Here is a 22,471-nt window from a genome sequence, read left to right on the forward strand (position 1 = left end):
CTATTTGCTTACAAAAAAAAGAAGAAAAAGAAAAAAGAGTTACAAGTGCAAACGTTGAAGCAAACCAAAATATTCTCTACACTCAGTTAATGTACAAAATAACCTATTGAAAAAGAATTTTACAAAATTGCAAAAGGTAAAAGTATTTTGTATTCTATTGAATCGCCAATCTTTGGAGATGATCCAGGAATACCTCAAAGCTTACATCATCAGTGAAAATAATATCTCCAGTAGGAAAGGAAGCATCTGTATTATATGTTGCCGAAGGATTCAACTTTGCCAGAAGAAATCGAGCCTGCATAAATATTGTCCGCTCAAAATCTAAAATCTCCATATCTCAAAATACATTCATGACCTAGTAACAGATTCTAAAAGTTTATATGTAAACCGACTAGCACTTATGTTCTATCCCAACCATAAATTTGGAATAGCAGAATATATACCAATCGATGAGGAGATGTATTGGAGGTTGATTGAGAGACTGACATATTTGTCTCGCACAAGACCGCATATCACCTATGCAATAAGTGTTATAAATCCACTTATGCACAATCCCAACAAAGTGAACTTACAGGCAGCCTACAAAAATATTGTATTACCTAAAATAATCACCTAGTAAAGGGATCTTTTACTCCTAAAAAGTTTATATGGGTGCAGATTATGCAAGGTCAGTAACAGACAGAAGATCTATCACAATATTATTGTATCTTCATTGGGAGTAAGTAGGTTATCTGGAAAAGTAAGAAGCAAATTGAAGTTACAAGATCAAGTGCACAATTAAAGTTTCAAACAATAACCCAAAGGTTTATGAATCAACATGGATAAGAAGAATTTTAGAGGATCCAAAAACATGTGGGATATGCGCCTATACTATAACAATAAATCGATCATAAGCATGCACACAATTCAGTACAACATAACCTAACCAACATATTGAGATCGATAAACACTTTATTAAAAAAAAAAAAAAAAACTCATGATCAGTTTAAAGGCTTGAGCCAGATCTAATTTTCTACGCTATCATTAGCAAGTTGGGGATGGACAATATCTATTCTACAACTGAAGGGGTCGATTAAAGAGTGTATTTTATATAAATTAGATCAAACGCGCATTAGGGTAAAATACACCCTATATAAATAATTAATTTTTTTTATTCTTAAAAACCTACATATATAAGATCATAATATTTAATAAAATATATGTTTAATCATTCTTAACAGATACTAACTTTAAGGTGGACAAAAAACCTTCCAAAAACAAGTACCTACCAAACCAACATTCTCCTTTAGGATTCAAGACAGAAGTAACGAAAAAAATTGCACGTATAACTGACTGAGGAATCTAAAGAGCAAATCCTACTATCATGGTTGAAGAAAGAGGAACAGACTCGAGAACCTGAAGCAAAGTGCTTCACAATCATAAAGAGTTTTATGTATGCAAAATTTCCAACGAAAATGACAATATTGACCTGGAAACAAGAGATATGACTAAGCCAAGGGTCCTTGTGAGAACCCTTCCAGAACAAAATATGAGAAACGTCTCCTACTTTCAACCTCACAAAAGGGAAAGACATAAAGTTGACATACAGCTTTCTAAAGGCTCTTGTGAGAATAGAGACTCTAGATTTAGTGTACAATCCGTCTCTATGCAGCTCAGACTTGCTCTTAATCACCCTATGCCACAAAGAGTAATGGTATTGGGAACTAGCATTTCAGGTGGGAACTAGGAAAATGGAAAAATAAATTGATGCAATAGAGAGCTAGGGAGAGGAATATAGAGGATGAATTCTCACTTATGACACTGGAAAAAAGGAATGACGGTTAGCTGGGTCATTTCCCTGCCAGCCATGTGTGAACTATTGCTATGTCATTCAAACATGTACAAGATTTAACCCATCAACACCCAGTAAAAATTGTTAGTACTTCCATTTAAAATTGGGTTAGTTTATCACAAAACCAAAGTTCGATACCTCATGGATGCAGGAAGTATTACGTCATAATTGAGAAACTTCCAATAAGTTCAAGGGAAAATTTTAGGCATCTGGCAAAATTTCAGCATGGCTAAACGCTTAAGGCAGCCAGCAAGCATAGAGTGACATACCTGAGAACCATGCTGATCACAAACAACCAGACGAGGTACTGGAAACCTTTCCTTGACTATTGCGTCTGCATCATCACGAGGAGCTTGCAAAAGATGGGCAAATGCCTGCAAGGAAATAAATTATGGGAGAAAGAAGGAAAAGCGAAAAGACCATTATGCTCTACATCCAGTTACTCCACTAGTATTATTATGGTTTGCATTAGCCCAGCTCTTTGCAAGTTTTGGGAGCTACCACTTAAATAGAAAATCAGAATTCTTAATTCTCTCGTAGTCTTTCGACTTGACAGAGAAGATGCCTTACTATTCGGAACATCATGAGAACTGAACAAATTCAAACTTGCAAAGGAGATGCAATGTGCTTCTTCTCCTATAATTGTTTCTTCTCCTATGATATCTACAACCAACATTTAAAAGACTAAAACCAGTCCCTGCCTACCTGTATGATAAGAAAACTGTCAACACATCATCACACATCTTTTAGGAATTCAGTAAACAATAGAAATTTTTGCAGAAACATATACATAATCCAGTGGAAATAGGTATGACAGAGGATTGATTTCAGAACGAAGTGTGTAAGCAGAGTCAGAAGCAATGAGATATAAACCATCTAATAAGCTTTAAATTCAAATTTGGCTAATTTGCTTGGGAGGCTTGCCAGGAGAAGATTTTAACCACTGATAAGCTTAGAAACAAGGGCTGCATGGGTGTTATTGCTGTCTGAAGGGAAGGAAACTTGTAACCACTTATTATTGTGGTGTCCTATGCCTTATGGTTTGTGGTCTTTTATTTATGGATTAGTGGGCATTAATTGGGTTATTGCGGGTTCAGTGGGGGATGAGATATGGGCTTGGGATGGTTTAAATGTTAAAAATACGTTAGATAATATGATCCCATTGACAGTTTTTTTTGGTGTTATGGAAAGAAAAGAATAGCAAAGTGTTTGATATTGAGGTTAGTAGCATTATTAGGTTAAAAGATAAGTGGTTGCATTATTTTGGGTTTATATTGTTAGAGCATGATATTATTGAAGATGTAGATTTTGGAATTGTCATTGATTCACTAACCTTAATATAAATTTTTGTACACGGGCGATACCCCCATTCTTGGTACCTTGCTAATACACATTTGATACTATTTATTTCAAAAAAAAAAATTACTTAGAAGAAAAATACAAAGTAGATGAAGACGACCAAGTAATAAAAAGAAGACTAAGTAATAAAAACAATAAGAAGAAGAAGAATGGGAAGACTATGTAAGAAGAAAAAGACTAAATAATAAGAAAAAGTAATAAGAGAAAAAAAAAAAAGAAAATTACTAAGTAATTAAAAAATGAAAAAAAAAAAGATAAAAAAAAGAAGACTAAGTAATAAAGGGAGACTGTATGACCACATCTGGAGGGTTTCTACATGGAAGAGAGAAACATTCCAAGATTGAATATGCGGCTGGGGGGTTTTTAAGCCAGATATGAAGGCCAGTTCAGCTGCTACCAGTGGCCGGCAGCAGTGGCTGGTGGCTGGTCTACAGTGGCCAGTTATGAACTCTGACCCAACCGTTCTAGGGTTTTTCTTGTTTGTTTCGGCAATAAGTTTGTAATTGAGGCTAGAGTTTCTTTAACCTATGCTCTGATACCATGTCAAGAATGGTTTAATGTACATTCTACTAAATATTGTAACCTTATATACAGATTTTCTAGGACAAGAAAAGAAATAAACAATTAATTACAAAAGGAGTAATTTACCCTTATCCCCTTTAACCTAGTTTATCCTTTCTTTTGACAAGAAAAAATGGACTTGATATCTTTGATGAACACTCTTGACAACTTTTACCCAATTCATAATCACACTCGAAGCCTTGAGTCATCAACTCATCACATGTTTAAATTTGTAAGTCTTTTTAGAATTTTCTCATTGGCAACACTATAAACATTTCAATGTTTCGTCTTGTAGTTGTTGGAAAGTGAGAGCTCCCTTGAAGGTCAAACTTTTTGTTCAGACTATTTTGTTGAATAGGATGGACACTCATAATGTTCTCCAAAGTCGAAAGCCTCATAAAGCTCTTTCAACTAGCATCAATTTGGCATGTTGTCATAGTTCATGAGCAATTGTCACATTTTTTTATGTTGTCATAGTTCATGAGCAATTGTCACATTTTTTTATGTTGTTACGAGGCGTGGATTTGGTGGACTGTATTGGCGTTTTCTTTTGGTATGAATTAGTGTATCCCTCTATTCTAGAAATTGTTATATCTGCTGCCTTATAGGATATAGGAAGGACCAGAGCATAGATTGTGGCAGAGAGAGGTTATTTTGTTCATTTGTGGGTCATCTGGTCGGAAAGGACAACTAAAATTTTCAAGCATCATCTTCAACCGATAACATGATTAGACAAAGAATTATTTTCTTCACTTCGCTTTGGGCTAAAGCTCTCAGTTTCTTGCACCGGGATCTGATGTTCATTTTGTCTATAAGACTTTTTACATTCTTTTGTATTTCGTTCCTTATTTTTTCTGGTTGAAGGATCCCCTACTCTCTCCTCTTTTGTTTATTCCATTCCTCTTCAATAAGTTTCTTCTTTTATCAAAATGAAAAAAGTTACTTTGTCATCAAGAAGCTACCTGATGTTCAGGTTGATGATGGTATCCAGCTTTCCGCCACTGAGCAATGGTTGCACCGTGGAAAATAACAATGGTGAAATATGAATCCAAAAGCAGGATCCTGTCAGCTGCAATGGAGGCTACATCGAGAAGAGCGGGTTCTGGACCCGAATGAAATGAATAAGAAATCAAGGAAGGTTGTATCATCACAACTGAATTGGCAACATTTTCCCGGTTCAGGATCATTCGGAAGTATGCTGTCTCATCTGGGCTGTTATTAAAAACCTAAAAGAAAACTGATCACCAAAATGGAAAAACAAAACTAGCCCAAGCGTATATGAACCTTCTTATGCTTATAAGTTTTTTTTCTTAATTTTATAATCAGAGTTCAAGGGATATGTTATTTGAAAGATAGAGGACACATGTACCTGGACAAACTGAGAACGGCGCAAGTGAAACATAAACTGTGGGAATATTGATATCCGCGGAGATAAGCTAAAGGAAGATGGGCTATCCTTCTGGTAATCCCCAAATCGAGAACATACATGGATCAGTGCTTTATCCAACCATCTTATAGGATCAAATTCAGCCTGCAAGTCAGTGGCATGATGTCATAAAATAGGCCAATTGTGGTTAATGGTTATTGCAGAAGCTGAAAATTATAAGAAACAGAGAGAGTAAGTGCAACAAACCACAAGAAGGCCACAAAAACACTTACCCCCATCCCTAGCAACTATGCCAACCTCACCTAACAAAGACACTCGAATTTACCCAGTTTCATCCGTAACAAAGATTTTCAGAGGATTAACTATCCTGATGCTCTTTTCAGTTTCTTCTGAAAACTAGTTTTTCAGAGCATTAACTATCCTGATGCTCTTTTCAGTTTCTCTTAAAAACTCACCATATAATTAAGGAAACATCTGATGCTCATTGGCAATGTATAGAAGCTATAAATAAATCAAAGATGCACCATCTAGAAACATAAAAGGATTACTAAATCGGCACAACTTGTACTCTGTGATATGTAGGTACAATAAAGTTCACCCACCTTAAAATTTACGGAAATATTAAAGGCACATGGTGCAAAAAAGTCAAGCATTCTTAAGGACTTATCGTACATATATTAGTGCACACTGCAGGTGCTTCGATGCACAAATACTTTCAAAGATGAACACCAAATTACGTTTTATAGTGCCTAATTTCAGTTGCATTCAAACACAGATACTTGTCAAGAATAATATAACCACAAAAAGTTCAATGTTGTATTTCATGACGTCTTTAATGCAATACCATCATGCACTTCTGCCAATTACCATTCAGTTCAATCAACTTCCTTTTGTACAGTACAGTACCTCATCTAGTAAACCTCCCTGAACGAGTTATGTAAAAGGAAACTTAAAGACCAATAATTCAGTCAGGAAAAAAAAATAGAGAGAAAGAGAGCGAGAGAGAGAGAGAGAGAAAGAAATTATTCCTTCTCAGGCATTGTCATAATTCACCTTCCTTTAGTTCTGTTGACAACCAAAGTAGACTGAAATCTCAGATAGACCAAAAGCACACTATATAACATGCAGATGTTACTCAGAAAAGATTCGGCGAATCACCAGTTCACACTACACGTAACTAACTAGCTAGCTTCCCATTATAAATCACAGTCCTCCCAAATTTGAACAAAGATAAATGACGTCTCGATATCGTTTCAAAAACATACCTCAATTTCCATTTTGAAAGAAACAAGGCGTGCCATGACTACAGCAGCTGCTTCTTGGTCAAATCCAGCAATTAAGTCCTACAGAATCAAAAGCATATATAAGAACCAAAATTTCAAATAAAAATTTAATTGCTAGCCTGGACATACAAGTACTGAAGAAAGAGATATAAAACAAGAAAAAAACCATCCTCCTTATCAACTACTGTATTAACAAACATGCTATAATCAAGTTCATCGCCGCTCTACCTAAGCTGTTACTTGGCTACCAGATAGCCACCTCATGCCACTTGGCTATAAGGTATGTCCTTCACAGGTAAATCTTGCCACATAGCTACCTAAGGAATAACTTAATCCACCCAGCTAACCAAGCAATATCTAATGCCACCAGGCTACCCAAGTTGAGATAAAAATGTACACGTAACCCACGAGCACCCAAGCCAACTCCATACCTCAGTGGAGCTCTCACTAGCAGAAATCACATACAGGCTCCTACAGTTGGGAGAATATGTGCCTATCGTTGAGCCTATTCTCTTTTTCTAGTCTTCCTAACCAATCTGTCGAATTCTTACATGGGGACCACTTGGTGCTTTTCCACCTCCTGGATCCACATCTACCATTCGCATTAGCACAAAGTTGTCTTTCTCCATAATTTTGGTACTTACATTTTCTCCGCCCATGAGCAACTAGTGACACGTTTCCTTATATGGAGCTATAATGATGTTGCTAAAAGGAATCAAGTCGAGCAGACTCTATGATGTGATCCTAGATAGCATGGAACATTCAAGAATACTAATCCAAGTAGGACTCACGGGAATCAAGTTTAAATTGAATCCCACCTTTAAGAGTCCAAATCGAATTCTCTTCTTCATAAAATCATATTTTAAGGAGAGGGAATCATAGATGACAAAGGAAAAATCAAGGGAAGAGAAATTCAAGTCCTAGCCGATTCCTCCTTGTTTTTCTACTGAAATAAGAGTTTGTTTCCTACTTCATTATTGGAAGCTTCTTAGATCATCTTCAACAACAAATTAATTAATTATGGAAGCCTAATCCAAGTGCAAGAGGGAGATTGAGTTCGGCCACTCGAAGGAAATCTTTTCGAGGGAGAAGACTTTAAATCCTTCTATAATTATGTTTCCTTAATTTGGAGAGATGAGTGGGTTGAAGGGGGAAAGCTCAGTATTCAATTTCCCCAGATCTATACCATTGCCCGGTGCAAAAACATCACTGTTGAAGAAGCATACAGAGATGGGGAGAGCAACAGGGACTAGAACATCAGTGTTATCGGAAATTGAAGAACATGAGAATCTGCATATGAATAAGAATATGGATCAACTATTGTGGAATTAAAGAAGAAAGGGAACTTCATGGTCAAATCCTATTATAGATACCTATGTAAACAAAATAGGGATGAGGATATCAACTTCCCAGCCAAGCAGATATGGAGGGTGAATGCCCCACCTACCGTAGTTTTTTTCCTTGCGAAGCGGGTAGAGAATGTATCTTGACTATTGATAAGCTAGTGAGGTGGGGTAAAATTCTAGTGAATGGATGTTCTATGTGTAAATAGGAAGCGGAGTCCTATAATCATATTCTTTTATGGTTTACAGTGGTCTACAGTTTATGGACAATAGTTTATGGTATTTTGGGTATTAATTGGGTCATCACAGGCACTGTGAGAGATGAATTATGGGCTTGGGAAGGAATTAATAGGGGGAGGAAAATTGTAAATCTCATTCCACCTGCTATTATTTGGGTTGCTTGGAAAAAAAAGAAACCAAAGGGCTTTGAGAGGATTGAAAGAGAGATTGCCAGGATTAAGGATAGATGCTCCGCTATATTGATTCTTTGTGGTTAGGTTATGATATTAATAGAGTGGAGGATTTTGAAAATTTTATTGATATACTAACCGATTTGTAAATATTTTTGTACATGGGTTGGCATCCTTTGGTGTCATTGTGTTAACATACACATTATACTTCTTATTTAAAAAAAATATATGTTATCTACAACTAATAAAGAAAATCAAAATAATAAAGACAAACCCCAAAATATAAAAGTACCAAAAAATCATAGTATTACAAGAATATTTTCTCAGTAAAAGTGATCCATTTTAACTTCTCTTCCTTCTAATCAACAATGCATATATCTTACTTCTAAAATGAGCTATAATGTGGAAACTGAAGAAGCTCGACAATTGGAATGAGCTTACTGTACCATTTAATCTCTTTCAAGCATATTACAGCACAAGCCTATTCCATACTGAACTGGCTAGAGACCAGACAATAGGCATAATTTAGGGAACAATAAGAAATTCCCCTGAACTTCAGGCTACCACTCTTACTACATAGACAGTAAAATAAAGCAGGAACAACCACCTAAAAATCAACATAAAGGAAGAGATTAGGACTTGCCTGTGTGCTTCCAGGTCCAGCCACCCACCTTCTTGATAGAGTTGTAACACGAAGTCTCATTTGACCACTTGTATGCTGGTAACTGCATCAAAGATTGTGACAAGTTAAAATGGTTCCATTTTCACATTCATATTAGACAGAAGAACAATTACCAAAGAATAAGCTCAGAGTTCATACTAAGTTAAAAACTGAAAGTAAAACTGATTGCTTGATGATTGAACAGTGGACTCTGGGATATCCTTCTTAGCAATTTCAAATATTAAACATAATGATGTAGCCTTGTCAAGTCCACATATCTTCCATGCACTGGTACCTCCCTGACCGACAACAGCATCAGAGCACAATGGACCTTTCTGTAAATTGCAATCAACAACCAAAAAATCTGAAATCTGCCAGTAGTTAAGAGAAACAAAGTAATGCCTTCAGTTTATACCTTTTCAAGAGATGCGCAAGGGCCAATGATTCCCTGTGTTTTAATATCCTTTGAGCAGTTTATCTCGAAGATACCACTACAAACCCCAAAATATCCCACAAGGGAGAAAGGAAAAGGCATAAATAGGAAGGAATTGAAGTAAGGCCTCAATCAATGCACGAAATTAAAGTTGAAGCGCAGCAAAAAAAATTTGCTGTCCACCCCATATTGTACTCAAATATGGACAGCAACTGTTCCCTTAAGTCAGGGACTGCATAAACATTAAGAGAACCAACTGAGAGAAACCAAAAACTACAAACAGCATATACAATCATTGGGATATGCATGGAAATTCAGTACAAATGTTATTCATAATTACAGAACAAACATTTATAAACAACATCGAGATGGTAAGACACTTATTGATGCAGAACAAGAAAATTTAGAAGTGCACATATTTCAGTAGTAAGAGTTTATGTAATTGTAACATTTATGAATTACTAAGGTATTTAATATATTCAGAAACTAGTACATATAGACATATTAGTTGTGTTAGTTTACTACTTACCTCCTTAATTAGGATTCTATTTAGTTATCCTCTTTAGTTATTTTATTGGTTATTCAAACAATTAGTTCGTTTTCTTATTTAGTAGAATTTTCAAGATAGACTTTAGAATTTTCACTTTGATTTCTTCTGGTAGATATGAATAGAGCCCCATAGTTTTATTAAATAGATTTTTTTTTTTTTTTTGATAAAACAAGATATTCTATTAGAGAGGGATTGATGAAAGAACAATACAATCAAGGAGAATAAAGCAACCTCCTAAAAATAGTCATATATAAAGAACTGCAAACAAATGATCCTCTTGCTGCTAAAAAAAAAAAGCTTCCCAATTTGGACAGAGGTCAATGATGCTAGTGGTGGAGCAGTATCCGGACGCCTTAACCCATAATGTAGCCAAAAAAAATGTAGCTTTATCACACAAGTCTTGGAAAGGTCTAACCCAATAGTTAAAAATATAATGATTTCTTGCAAGTCAAATGCTCCCCAACCCAGCAAAAAGTGCCCCTCCATAAAGGGATTTAGCCTCAATACCAAGTCCCTCCCCCTTCAGATAATAGCTCATGAAAATCTTTTCCGTTAGAGGCGTCATCCTATATATACCAAAAACCTTTACCAATTTCGCCAGAACCTCTAAGATGTATGATAGTGTAAGAACAGGCGCGACTGTGCCTCTCCATCCACAAAGCACATAACACATGTAACTGGAAACAATGCTCGGTGATGCTGGCAGACTTGGAGTATCTCGTTTGTGTTAAGCTTCTGACAGATAGCAACCTAAGTGAAAACCACTACTTTGAAGGAACAGAAGATTTCTAAAACATATTGGCTTCCTAAAGTGGGCTATCGTTTGGTTTCTAAAACCATTACATGTGAATATTATAGAAGGTTCCAAGGTCTAGGTCCTGGTGCCAGGTTGGGTATTTAGTTGCATAGGTACCAAGAGATTAAAAGGATCTACCATATCAGAAGCCTCCCTAAAAGAAAGGTTACGGGTAAGGTGAACATCCCAGATTATAATGCCATCTGTGTTGAAAATGAAGTCTGCACTGGACTGTCATGCCTTATAAACAGGTTCAAACAGATGTGAAAATTTAGTGGTCAACCGTTGATCTTCCATCCAAGTATCTTCCCAGAATTTAGCTTTACAGTCACTTCCAATTGAATACGAGTGAAGTGGTCTTATGAGGTGTAAGCTTGGGATATAGCTTTCCAAGGACTTTGGTAAAAGATGAATATACAAGTAATAGCATTCCACACCCTGGACCTTAATCCATCGCAAGGGGACCTCAAGGGGTTTCCCCTAGAGGAACCCCAAGGTAAATAATGGGTCATTTTAGTCTAAAGAAATTTACTCCAAAGTAGACATTTCGTCTGAGTTGTTTGCTATAGAGAGTAAATTTCATGATTTGCAGCAAGGGGACCTCATAACACATTGACAAGGAACTGGCAGCAGCTCACCATGTTTAAAGAGCATCAGTGGAACTGTCCCAAAGATGGACTGAGGTACAAACAGATTTCTGAAGGAAAAAGTTGTATAGGTTTCTTGCTCGAACTCAACAAAGAACTTGATAATGTCCGAGGAAGAATTCTGTGTTAGAAATCTATACCCAATATCTGCGAGACTTTTTCCGAGGTGTGCATGGAGGAAAGCTAAAAAAAACTGTTGCTTAGAAACTGAAACCTTAATCCATCACAAGTCACTGAAAGTTCGATACTTGTTGCCCAGAGTAGTCGGATAATCCAAGGAGAGATAAAGCAGAAGAAAGGGAGACCCTAGTGTGACCACTTTTGAAAACAAGGGCAGACAACGAAAATCTACCGGAAACTCCATGGAAAACCAGCATATTGGAGACCAACCCGGAACCCCAAGGAAATCTATAGGGCATTCTTGTAAACTGGGTCTTTTCCTTCCACTATACCTTAAAAACCCTAGTTGTAAGATGTCTTCTTCAGTAGGAAAAGATTTTTGCATGTGACCCCACAGAGCGAGCATGTCATTTAACCACATTAAAATTCTGTATTCTTTCTTTCTCTACCTCTTTACTTAAGTTGATGTGTATATTGGGGGTACCACAACATATAAATAACACTTCGCTTCTCCCTTTTTGTGATAAAATAGGAGCAAAATATTTCTTAATATTCCCCCACAGAAGTGTATACACATGAGGCATTACCAATGTGATGAAGCAAAAGGGGAAAAATTAAACAAAATAATTTTCCAGCATCCCCAAGAATACGAGCAACTTCTTTCTACAAATTAGTGAAGTAATTCTAGAAACAAAGCCTAACAAGCAATGGAGGCATGATTTACTTTCATTGATAACTGAAGAGAAGTAGCAAATATAAAGTTGGCACATGATAAGAAAAGCTTATAAGACTTTACCTTGACGATAGTCCGAGGTCATTTTCACCTGACTGAAAAATGCGTCTCAAAGAGTCCTTAAATACTGAATGGCCAAAACTCTCTGCAAGCACCACTAGTCCCCCAGTTCTTTCAACTGCAACTTTTAGTTCTGCAACACCAACCTACCAAAAAACAAAGTAATACAAGCTGAGATATTTGTTAACACAAAATCCATTACTCATTAGTTTTCATAATGGTCAGTTAAGAGATTTCTCACAAACCACATATTTCTGCCTATGCAGATGTTTTCTCTCCTATTCAGAGATTATTATTACTTTAAATGAGGCTTAATAACCGCTACTCCGGTCTGCATTAGGATCTAACCCTGCTAATTGTGCATCCTGTCTGAGTGGATAAATTTTCCATAATAAGGTTTCATCGTGAGGCTACAGCCTACAAGATTATCTAATCATTGTTTATATTTGAGTTTGGCCAGACCATAGTTTTCTGGAGAGTTCCTGAATACTTGGTTTGATTCCCTGTATGCATCTCAAATATTTTAAAATCAAAACATTATGACTTCTGACTAGCTAAAGCTAAAGGCCGAAAAATTTTTCAGTCATTGTAGATATCCTCACTGATTACTTGTAAATTTTTTGTATATGGGTGGCACCCCTTTATGCCTTCACTTAATATACTTCTTATACTTTTTTTATCTCAAAAAACAGAAGGCTGAAAAATTTTCGGGCCACACAGAGTGAGTACTCTAAAATAGGATATCCATTTGGTGAGATGTTACCAAGACAAGAAAGCCTATCATGGTACCGTCATAAGAAGCCCAAATACATTGAGTAATCAGAACAAAGGGGCGAAAAAGAAAAAATCCACTTTTACTTTTGTAAATCATTTTCTTTTCAATTCACGTCACTGAACACTGATTCCAGCAACAATCCTAAATAATATGATAACTCCCAGACCCACAACATAAAAGGTCCAATAATTCATGGCTTCTGCATCCTGCCTCCTTTTCTATTTTCCCTTCACCCATCATAAAACTTGACATTGATAAAACTTTAATGGAGTAGCCAAGAAAATGTTATAACTGTCTTGCTTTTTTCCCTAGCCCGGACCCTAATTAGTTTTCAATAGTTTCACAGATATTACCTTTTTTAAAAAAAAAAAAGTTTCATAGATATTACTTACTATATTTAATCTCGGTACCAGAAAACCAAGAAACTTGTATGCACTATTTCACTGGTGTAGGCAACGAGCTACAATATGTGGAGAGTTAGAAAGTGATTTTGCTAGTAAAAAGATTGATTGGTGGAGGAGAATATTACCTGATCAAGGGCACAAGCAAAGAGATCAAGCACGTGACCCTGATGAACAAGCTGCTTTGCAAGTCCCTCGTAGAATTTAACGGCTTTATGATAATGGGGAGCAGAATCTTTATCAAGATCCTTGTGAGAGCGAATGGGTTCAGACAGATTCTTTGAGACAATCTAGAAATGAACGCCAAGAAAAATAGAAGGGGAGGAATTCAGCACTATATCTGAAGCATATGCTTGAGCATGTGATGATGACAATAAAGGAAACGCAGGAATCCTTACAGCTCCAGGCCCTTCTGTGGATGGACCGCCTATAAATGCAATGATTCTAGCACCAGAACCAGGAACACAAGCTCCTAACAAACTCGCAGCTACACTCAATGCGACGCTGGTGCACCTGGTGGCTCGTTGATCGGCTGGAACCGGCCAAGGGTCTTTTTGCAGTTCCTCCAAAACCTAAGCATATTAATTTGTATTTTTTCCCAATTAACAAGAAAATGGAAGGAAAGGGTACAAAAGCGTGTGCTAATACGCAACAATTGCATACCGAGCTAAGAACGAACTCGCACTCCGAAGCAGGCAGGAGGAAGCGAGCAATGCTCTCTGAGGAGAGGCCGTCCCGGGCGCCGGCGATAACACCAGTCGCAGGCTTCGGCTTCTTGAGGAAGAAGCTCATCTGCTCGAGAAGCTGTTCCTTGGAGATGTCCTTGGAGCCCTTAAAAACGTAGGCCTTAGGGATCTGGCCGAAGCCAAGCTCGTGGACGTGGACAAGGGTTCCGAAGGTGACAAGACCTATCAGGGAGTTGTCTGGCAATAGGCCGATTGCCTGAGAAAGGGAGGATTTAAGAAAAGATAACTCCTCCTCGATGATGCAGGTGTCGACCACGAAAATGAAAACAGGGGGCAAGGAGGACCTTTCCCCAGGGGAATCACAATGGTACTCGATGGTGGTATATTGAGGGAAAAGCTCGGCAGGGAGATTGTCGTCGGTGATGGAGGCGTAATGGGGAGGAAAGTGGTTACGCTGAAAGCAGAAAGGGCAGATCCAAATCTTGGCGGCGAAGTCTACGATGCAGAAGGGATTAAGGACTGAGCGGCAGGTGCGGCAGCGGAGAGGGGCGTAAGGGAGAGGCGGAGGCATGTTAGGGAAGGGCTTGATCGGAGTGTAGATGGCCGAAACCGGCACGACACAGTTGATGGCCTCCTGCTTTGTTCCCGGTAGGACGTTCCACGCCATCCTCACACCGTCCTGCGCTTCCAGGTCCAAAAATTCCGCCATACTCGTACTTTTGCTTGATCTCACAACCCAACCAATATAATATTCAAACAATACAAACTACGGAAATTGGACGGATCATCAAAAATCACTTGACGTCTTTTTGCTCGCTGCAGTTGTTAATCCCAACTGCGCCAGGTGTTCCGAGTGTTTTTCGTTTTCTCACTCCCCCACACACCAACACCAACAGAAACAGGTGTGTCTTTCTTCCTTAAGGAGCACATAACGAAATTAGTCTTTTTAAAATTATGTAGAAGAAACTCTTGGCGGACGTGTATCATGCTTAGATGAAGTGATTTTTTATTAATAATAAAATCATTAAAATTATGAAAAAAAAGTAATACCAGGTGCCTCAATGGTTATTTGGTTTACAGTGAAAAAATTAAAAAGCATACAGAAAAATACAATAAGGTATTATGATTTATGATGAATATAAATTAGAAGTTATAATTTGTTAAAGATATAATTTAGTATTTTTGTTTTATTTATTGGAATATTTTTGGAGTAAATAGTTTTCCGAATACCCCCTTAATAATGTTTTATATTTTTTTTACAAAATAAGCAATACATCTTATAAGCTCGTTTAAAATCATTTTTAAAATTTGTTGGTATTTTTTTTTTTTGAGAGTTTGAGCTTTTTAAAAGATCATTTCCGGTGGCCACATGAAGAAATAAATATCACAATCACAAATTTTTTAATTCTAGAGAGTTAAAAGATGACGATCGATCCTCTTATAATAGGTAATTAAAAAAATAAATTTATTTATTTATTATTAGAAATTTATATAATGATTTAATATATTATTCTGAATAAAAAATTTTTATTTTAAAATTTATTCTGAATAGTTTCGTATGAACAAAATTTTAGTAGAGAATCATTTTTTTTTTCTATGAACCAAGCAAATTAAAGAGATTAGTCACAAACAATAAAATAATTAAGTCGGTACGATATAACCAATGAAATGAACATTATAACTTAAAGAATCTTATAACTAAATATTTATAGATTCTTGATTATGAAATGAAAAATATTTTCATGAAATATAAGATCTCGAGAAACAAAATATGTTTATTACAAAGCCTGCGGTTCAAACTTAATGCGATGCTCATTTAGTAATACTACAAAGCTAGGCATCCAAAAACCTTAAGTGAATGTAATCAATTGAAATATTATGCAAAAGTTCATATGGTGACTTATTCTTCAAGAAAGACGAGGAAATATAATTAATCAAATAAGTTATAATAAGAACACATTCATTCCATAATAAAATACGAACTTTAGTGTAAAAAATGGCATTTTCTCTCAATACCATAAATATGTTAAGGACTACCAATACAGAAAAATTGATAAAAGTAGTTATTTATTATTCGATTGATTAATAAATGATAGCTCTTTTGTGTTACTAGTGTGTAGATATTTTATTTTATAACTAAATTAAATTTTTATCATATTAAAAAATACAAGATAACCCATATTATATTAAACTTATGCCTAAATAGAAAACTCCAAAATAAAATGTATATATACATAAAAAGGAATTTACCAGTATGAGCTTTTATATTATAAAACCTTTACACATCATAATAAACTAAATCAAATTATTTTTTGGCCAAATAATTATATACATAAAAAGTAGTCATTTTTATTTGGTCATATAATAAATATAACAAGAGTCGTAATTATTTATACTATTATCTAACTGGAGTTGAGATTTCCACAATTCAAAAGATTTTTTAGAAGGATGTCCAAGTCTTATATGCTAAATATAAGAAGACATATTATACATTAAAGCAATACTTTTATTTTTCACCAAATTCAAACTAAAAACATATAAGTCCTCAACTTAATGACATGATTGGTGTCACGAATTTCAAATTCACTAGATGAAATGATGTTTAAACAAGACTCCTTAGTAAGTGCAAATATGATATCATTGTATTTAAAATTTGGGACAAACAAAATATCCACAACTATATAAATTAAAAATGGTATCACCACACAAATGAGTAGGTACTATTTTATTATCAAACAATATCACATAAAATTACATATTAGCTTAAGATTTATCAAGATATTTATATAAACATAAGTGCTTAGAAGCTCTAGAATACATTATCTATTTATCCATTAAATTAAAATTTGACTACAATGATATCATAAAATATAGATAACTATATAGGGAATTGATGCATCCTTAAATTCCATATTGATTTTAGTAGATGAAACTAAATGACTAAAAAATAAAGACACCAGTTACTGATATTGGATTGTGTTTAGATTTAGAATAAAATTCCTTTTTGAGTTTTTTGGTTTATTCACTTATAAGGAAAACTTGAATAGAAGCATCAACTTAATCTATAGAAGTAACATTTTGTACCATTTATCTTGACTTATAGGTTAGGGATAATCATGCAATTTGCAAAATTTATCTAGGGTGTGTCTGTAAAAATTACAATGAGTATAAAAAGGTCGATTTTTCCTTTGACTTCTATTAACTTTATCACTTATAAATTTCTCAACATTCTCAACCTTTTATACAAATGCAACATTTGGCTCATTAAGTTTTATGCTTATGGACAATAAAGGATATAAAAGTAAAATTTGATCCCTAACTTATGCATAAGACTCATTCAATTCTATTAAAAAGGTCATGATATATTCCATTTGTGTATTTATTCAACTTGTTAAAAGTACATACAGACTTAAAATTGTTCAATTCTTCCCATTGAGCATTTAATTTGGTAAAATAAATACTTATAATGTTTTGGCCTTAAACAAGATTAATGAGTTTCCTCTTGGACTAATAAATTCGAGGGTCGTTGTTATGTTGAAATTAATTTTTAAAGTTTGATCCAAATATCAGCATCTGAATAAAGAAAATTGTACTCATTGGCATCTCCTTCAAGATGGAGTTAAGAATCCATGAGATCATCATATTGTTGTTTCTTATCCATTTATTCAACATATTCCAATAATCCCCACTAAGTTTTGGAATAACATCATTCATAAACACTAATTTATTCATTACTAGTAGTGCGATAAGCAACATGTAAATCTATTGAGTATAATTATCAACTATCAATTATTGAGAAACTGATATCAAACCTGAACTATTAGAATGACGTAAGTAAGTACAGGCTCATGGATCATTAATGAATGAGTCTTATGGGCTATGATGTAAAAATAAAAATTTTGATATTCATGACTTTAAAGTTTGAGATTTTTAAAATAAAAGGTAGATAGATAAAAGATTAACGATGAATTAGTAAAAACTAAGCTCTGATACCATGTTGTGCTTCAAGAAATAAGAAACAAAGAAAATTCAAGAGATAAAGAGAGATTAACGTGAAATTTTATTGAATATCTCACGAAATTTAAAATTCTCTTTTACGAATGTTATATATTGGCCCCCTATTGGACTTAGTTACGAACTAGTTACAAACTTTTTTTTTTTTTTTTTGCTTGTAATTGATATTTTATTTTTAATTTTTTATGTATTATTGTTATTATATGTGGGTTATTGTAATTATTATTTTAATGTTAATTTTAGTAAAATAATATCATTAGATAAAAACATAAAAACTAATAAAGTGTTTATTTTATAATTTTGGGAAATCTAACAAGCATTATGTTTTATGTAATTAAAAAGATATATAAATAAAAAAACTTGGTTATTTTTAGGACAAATGTAAATTATTAACAATATTAAATTAATATAAAAAAGAAATGTGAAGTAGGATAATTGTTGTGTTTGGTTAGTGGAATGAATGGTGTGGGAAAGAGAGGAACGAAAAATTGGTTTGTTGTTGGGGGCTGAGAGGGCCAAACGGTTTCTACACGGTTGCGTACTGAGTTAGTTGGGGGAAGCAGTTTGCGTGCTGACCAGGGGGAGAGAGGGGGGGCCCACACAAAATGTAATGAAATTAACAAACACGCCCTTTGGATTAGACCTCCTGCCCGAACTAGCCACAGAATGCGTGAGTGCTGCTGTATTTATTTTATTTTATTTTAAAGCTTATAATAACAGGATTTATAATTAAATAATTCTATATTTTCTAAAATAATATTTTATAAAAATTAAAATTCCAAATTTACCTCACCAGCCAGCAGCTGGGGGGCGAAGAAAAGTGAAAAAAGCACGCAGACAGTATCAGAATACGGAGATTGTGGGTGGGGCCCAGTGACGGGAATCTCAGTAACAACCTTTCACCTCCCACCTATGAAGCACGAGGAAAACAAAAAATCAAAAAAAGTTGAATATGAAGATCATTTCTTAACTGAATCACACCAACACCACAGACCTCGGCATCTAATCAGAACGGAAATGTACGAGGACACTGCAGGATGCTTTTCCCCCAACTCCATTCCACAAGCTGCCGACGATGCTTTCTCTCAGACACTGCCCCAACCAGTAATGGCCGCAGACGCCTTCACTAACAACCAAAACACCTATCAAGATCAGAATCTGAGGCCCCCCACGGAAGCCCTCACTTACCACCCTCCGCAGCTGGATGCCTCTCCTACTTCCTTGGAAATTCAACTCCAGCACCAGCTCGCCTTGAACGCCGCTGATGATCAAATTCAGGACAATGCCCACTTAATGCACCAGATGATTCGTGATGTCTCCAATCAAGTTCTATCTTATGGTTCATCCAGTTGGGACCCCGGTTTCCATGAAATGCAAGATGTGGCATTCGCCGATCCCAACCCCAATCGAAATATCCTCCACCAGCATCCGGACCAGCAGATTGAGCTGCAAAAGGGGCCGGGTCGCCAAGACTTCAATATGATTCCGGCTTCTTCCTTACAAGAAACTCACTACCCTCCAACTCCAGACCTCCTAAATCTGCTTCACCTGCCTAGATGCTCGGCCTCCTCTTTGCTCCCGGCTAATTCGTCCATCTCCTTTGCTAACCACAACCCAAAGCCCAGTTTCGGCTACATTGGAGAACTTCCATCTACGGACAGCGCATCCGGGTCTTCTGTTCTCTATGACCCCTTGTTCCATCTGAACCTGCCTCCACAGCCTCCCTTGTTCAGGGAATTGTTTCAGTCCCTACCTAGTGGCTACAGCCTGCCAGGTCGCTCTTTATTTGGAGGAGCCGACGACCAGAGAGATATGTACCATGAAGGTGATGGGGCTTCATTTGATAACGGAATCCTGGAGTTCACTAGGGACATGGCTTGTCTCGGAAAAGGGAGAGAAGTAGGCAAGAGTACTGCAAAGCACTTCCCCACTGAGAAAGAAAGGAGACAAAACTTGAACGATAAGTACAAGGCCTTAAGGAGTTTGGTTCCCAACCCCACCAAGGTACGCACCAGTGTTTTCTCTTCTTGTCGTTAATTTTGCTTGTACATACATTTATTCTTAATCTGCTGCTTGCACTAATCATTAATAAAACATACAAACCAAAGACTGATAGAGCATCTGTGGTGGGAGATGCCATCGATTACATTAAAGAACTTCTTAGAACAGTTAGCGAGCTAAAATTGCTAGTGGAGAAAAAGAGATGTGGCAGAGAGAGGAACAAGAGGCAAAAGACGGAAGATGATGGTGTAGGGGACATGGAAAGTCCCAACGCGAAGCCTCTTGGAGAACCCCATTCGGGCCAATCTTACAGTAGTTCATTGAGAAGTTCTTGGCTGCAGAGAAAGTCTAAGGTTACTGAGGTTGATGTTCGCATAATTGACGATGAAGTTACTATCAAACTTGTCCAGAAAAAGAAGATCAATTGCTTGCTATTTGTGTCCAAGGTTCTTGACGAGTTTCAGTTGGATCTCCATCACGTTGCTGGTGGTCACATTGGCGAACACTACAGCTTCCTCTTCAACACCAAGGTATATATATTATGTTATAGCTTCCCCCTCACGAACAACAAGGTATATATATATATATATGCATATTAACTGTTGAATGTAACTTTGCAGATATACGAAGGTTCTTCAGTTTATGCTAGTGCCATAGCCAACAAACTCATTGAGGTCGTGGACAGACAGTATGCCGCCGCTCCTCCTCCTAGCAGCTATTAGGTTGGGAATTTTTGCTGTCCAAATTATTTAGTCTTGTTCATTATCTACATTCTTACCAAATCAGATACATATATATATACACACACACACACACACACACATGTTATAAGTTGGCAGCAATTGGGTTGGGGAGAAGACGGCCAAAATGTAAGGAGAGCGTGCACGCGTAGTTCCAAGTTGGATTCTTATTATTAACAGAAAAAAGTTTGAGCGGTACTTAGTATGTATTATGGTTTGAAATACATTTTTCTAAAGAAATCTCAATTTGTATCTTTTTTTTTTTTTCTTAATTATATTTACAACAAATGACTCATCTTTCTATCTATGCCTCTGTGATTATCAATCCAGAGTTACTAACTATCACATACGAGTTATCTTTTTGTATTATATATTTATGACTAATACATTTAAATCTCAAATAAAAATTTAAGAAAAGAAATTGTGTTTCTATATAGGATGATGAATCACCCAAAGCAGAATGATATTACATACCAGAAATATTCCATTATAATATTTTTAATACATCAAACAAGATACTAGTTTTTATTCCAACATTTTGGTGCCTAATTTGCCTCCCCATTGGATAACGAGAGAGTCGAGGAAATATCTTCTGAGATTTCAAGGCCTATTGTCCTATCTGTATTGCCAACTTCCCCCTTAAAAATTTATACATGTTTTACAAAGTTATCAACTCATCAAAATCTCTCCATGTTTAACCTGCCTGCCCTTCCCCTACCCATAGACATTTGCGTTGATAACAATCTATCTAGATTTACAACAACAACAACAAAAAGCCATGAATTACAATGTTACTGTCCTGTTTCTGTTGCTTCTCAGTTTATTCAACCCGGTGAACTCAGAAAGTGTCCGTGCAAGTATCAATAACAGATTGCGCAGGGGAAGAAACATTACCCTTCATTGCCAATCTAAGGACGACGATCTTGGGGAGCAGAACATCGTGGATGGAGGTGAATTTGGGTGGAAATTCTCCGTCAATGCAGCGGGAACCACACTGTTTTATTGTGATATTGAATGGGAAAATGTTGACAGGTACCACTTTGATGCATATTCCTTCCACAGGGACTTCATCCGGTGTAAGACCCTCTGCTCATGGTTGATATCCATTGAGGGCATCTATGCCTTAAATGGAGAAACCGGATTTTGGGAATTCCTTTACCACTGGCCACCTTAATTTGCAAGGATGTGCACGCACGCTCGCGTTAATAACGGCTTACTCCTTTATGAATGAAGTAACCAAGTATACAAATAGTCCTGGAATCATTTGTAAGTCTAAATAAATGTAAAGGACCACTTCCCATGTGTTTGTTGCTAGCCTATCAATTGATGTCCAAATTTTCTGTAGTTCCACCATTGGCTGACTGCCTTCCATCAAGAACCTTCATCCTGCCGACAAAACCACTGCAACTTCTTTTTTCCTTCCTTTATAATTAGCTCGGGATTATCTCATTTTCAACATTCTAATTCTGCCTAGCCATCATACACATTCCAGGACTTCTCTAGCAAGCAATAAACTAATCATAATCATACGAAGAAAATTTCACTATTCTGTCTTGAAAGGTTTGGGGGTATATATCTGCTGCCGATTCAACAATAAACATATATCAAGTGCACTCTCATGGTCAATGTCAGATCAGGGAGCTATAAAGTATGAATATGTTTTTCCTAAGGTTCAAACAA

At 36.1% G+C, this 22,471-nt stretch overlaps 3 protein-coding genes across 6 annotated transcripts; 2 read left to right on the forward strand and 1 right to left on the reverse strand.

Moving 5' to 3' along the window:
- Positions 1-54: 54 nt before the first annotated feature.
- Positions 55-14,982, reverse strand: LOC110825699 (Sec23/Sec24 protein transport family protein). Of its 3 annotated transcripts, XM_088220659.1 has the most exons (13): positions 14,014-14,982; positions 13,749-13,922; positions 13,479-13,640; positions 12,178-12,320; positions 9,251-9,326; positions 8,995-9,170; positions 8,818-8,899; positions 6,404-6,481; positions 5,121-5,282; positions 4,714-4,977; positions 2,101-2,205; positions 444-516; positions 55-295 (listed from the first exon to the last, which is right to left on the reverse strand). In XM_088220659.1, the coding sequence occupies exons 1-13, from the start codon at positions 14,743-14,745 to the stop codon at positions 252-254; spliced, it is 2,271 nt and encodes a 756-aa protein (XP_088076785.1). In that variant the 5' UTR covers positions 14,746-14,982; the 3' UTR covers positions 55-251. The 3 variants fall into 3 exon arrangements, 2 of the variants coding, with proteins under 2 accessions (XP_088076785.1, XP_088076784.1); XM_088220658.1 differs by lacking the exon at positions 444-516 and having other exon boundaries at positions 14,014-14,981; XR_015819390.1 differs by lacking the exons at positions 55-295; positions 444-516 and adding an exon at positions 2,402-2,536.
- A 3,832-nt stretch (positions 14,983-18,814) lies between these two features.
- On the forward strand, positions 18,815-22,310 carry LOC110808347 (transcription factor bHLH91-like). Of its 2 annotated transcripts, XM_088220422.1 has the most exons (4): positions 18,815-20,054; positions 20,159-20,581; positions 20,672-20,773; positions 21,611-22,310. In XM_088220422.1, exons 1-3 carry the CDS (start codon positions 18,963-18,965, stop codon positions 20,771-20,773), a joined length of 1,617 nt encoding a protein of 538 aa, XP_088076548.1. In that variant the 5' UTR covers positions 18,815-18,962; the 3' UTR covers positions 21,611-22,310. The 2 variants fall into 2 exon arrangements, with proteins under 2 accessions (XP_088076548.1, XP_021889514.1); XM_022033822.2 differs by lacking the exon at positions 21,611-22,310 and having other exon boundaries at positions 18,816-20,054; positions 20,672-21,094.
- On the forward strand, positions 21,570-21,965 carry LOC148253636 (self-incompatibility protein S1-like). Its single transcript, XM_088219757.1, has one exon. It carries the CDS (start codon positions 21,570-21,572, stop codon positions 21,963-21,965), a length of 396 nt encoding a protein of 131 aa, XP_088075883.1.
- Positions 22,311-22,471: the final 161 nt, after the last annotated feature.

This window comes from Carica papaya, chromosome 5, assembly GCF_054855325.1.
Source record: "Carica papaya isolate Zhongbai chromosome 5, ASM5485532v1, whole genome shotgun sequence".
In the NCBI taxonomy this organism is placed as follows: Eukaryota; Viridiplantae; Streptophyta; class Magnoliopsida; order Brassicales; family Caricaceae; genus Carica; species Carica papaya.

Bases quoted from the DNA above. Each gene is read 5' to 3' on its own strand.
- LOC110825699 (XM_088220658.1), bottom strand. From the start codon at position 14,745: ATGGCGGAATTTTTGGACCTGGAAGCGCAGGACGGTGTGAGGATGGCG. The intron at 13,923-14,013 runs GTATGCAATTGT...TAATATGCTTAG, and splicing joins GCGAGTTCGTTCTTAGCTCG to GTTTTGGAGGAACTGCAAAA. The intron at 13,641-13,748 runs GTAAGGATTCCT...GTTCATTTCTAG, and splicing joins CCACAGAAGGGCCTGGAGCT to ATTGTCTCAAAGAATCTGTC.
- LOC110808347 (XM_088220422.1), top strand. From the start codon at position 18,963: ATGAAGCACGAGGAAAACAAAAAATCAAAAAAAGTTGAATATGAAGAT. The intron at 20,055-20,158 runs GTACGCACCAGT...TACAAACCAAAG, and splicing joins TGGTTCCCAACCCCACCAAG to ACTGATAGAGCATCTGTGGT. The intron at 20,582-20,671 runs GTATATATATTA...GTAACTTTGCAG, and splicing joins GCTTCCTCTTCAACACCAAG to ATATACGAAGGTTCTTCAGT.
- LOC148253636 (XM_088219757.1), top strand. From the start codon at position 21,570: ATGAATTACAATGTTACTGTCCTGTTTCTGTTGCTTCTCAGTTTATTC.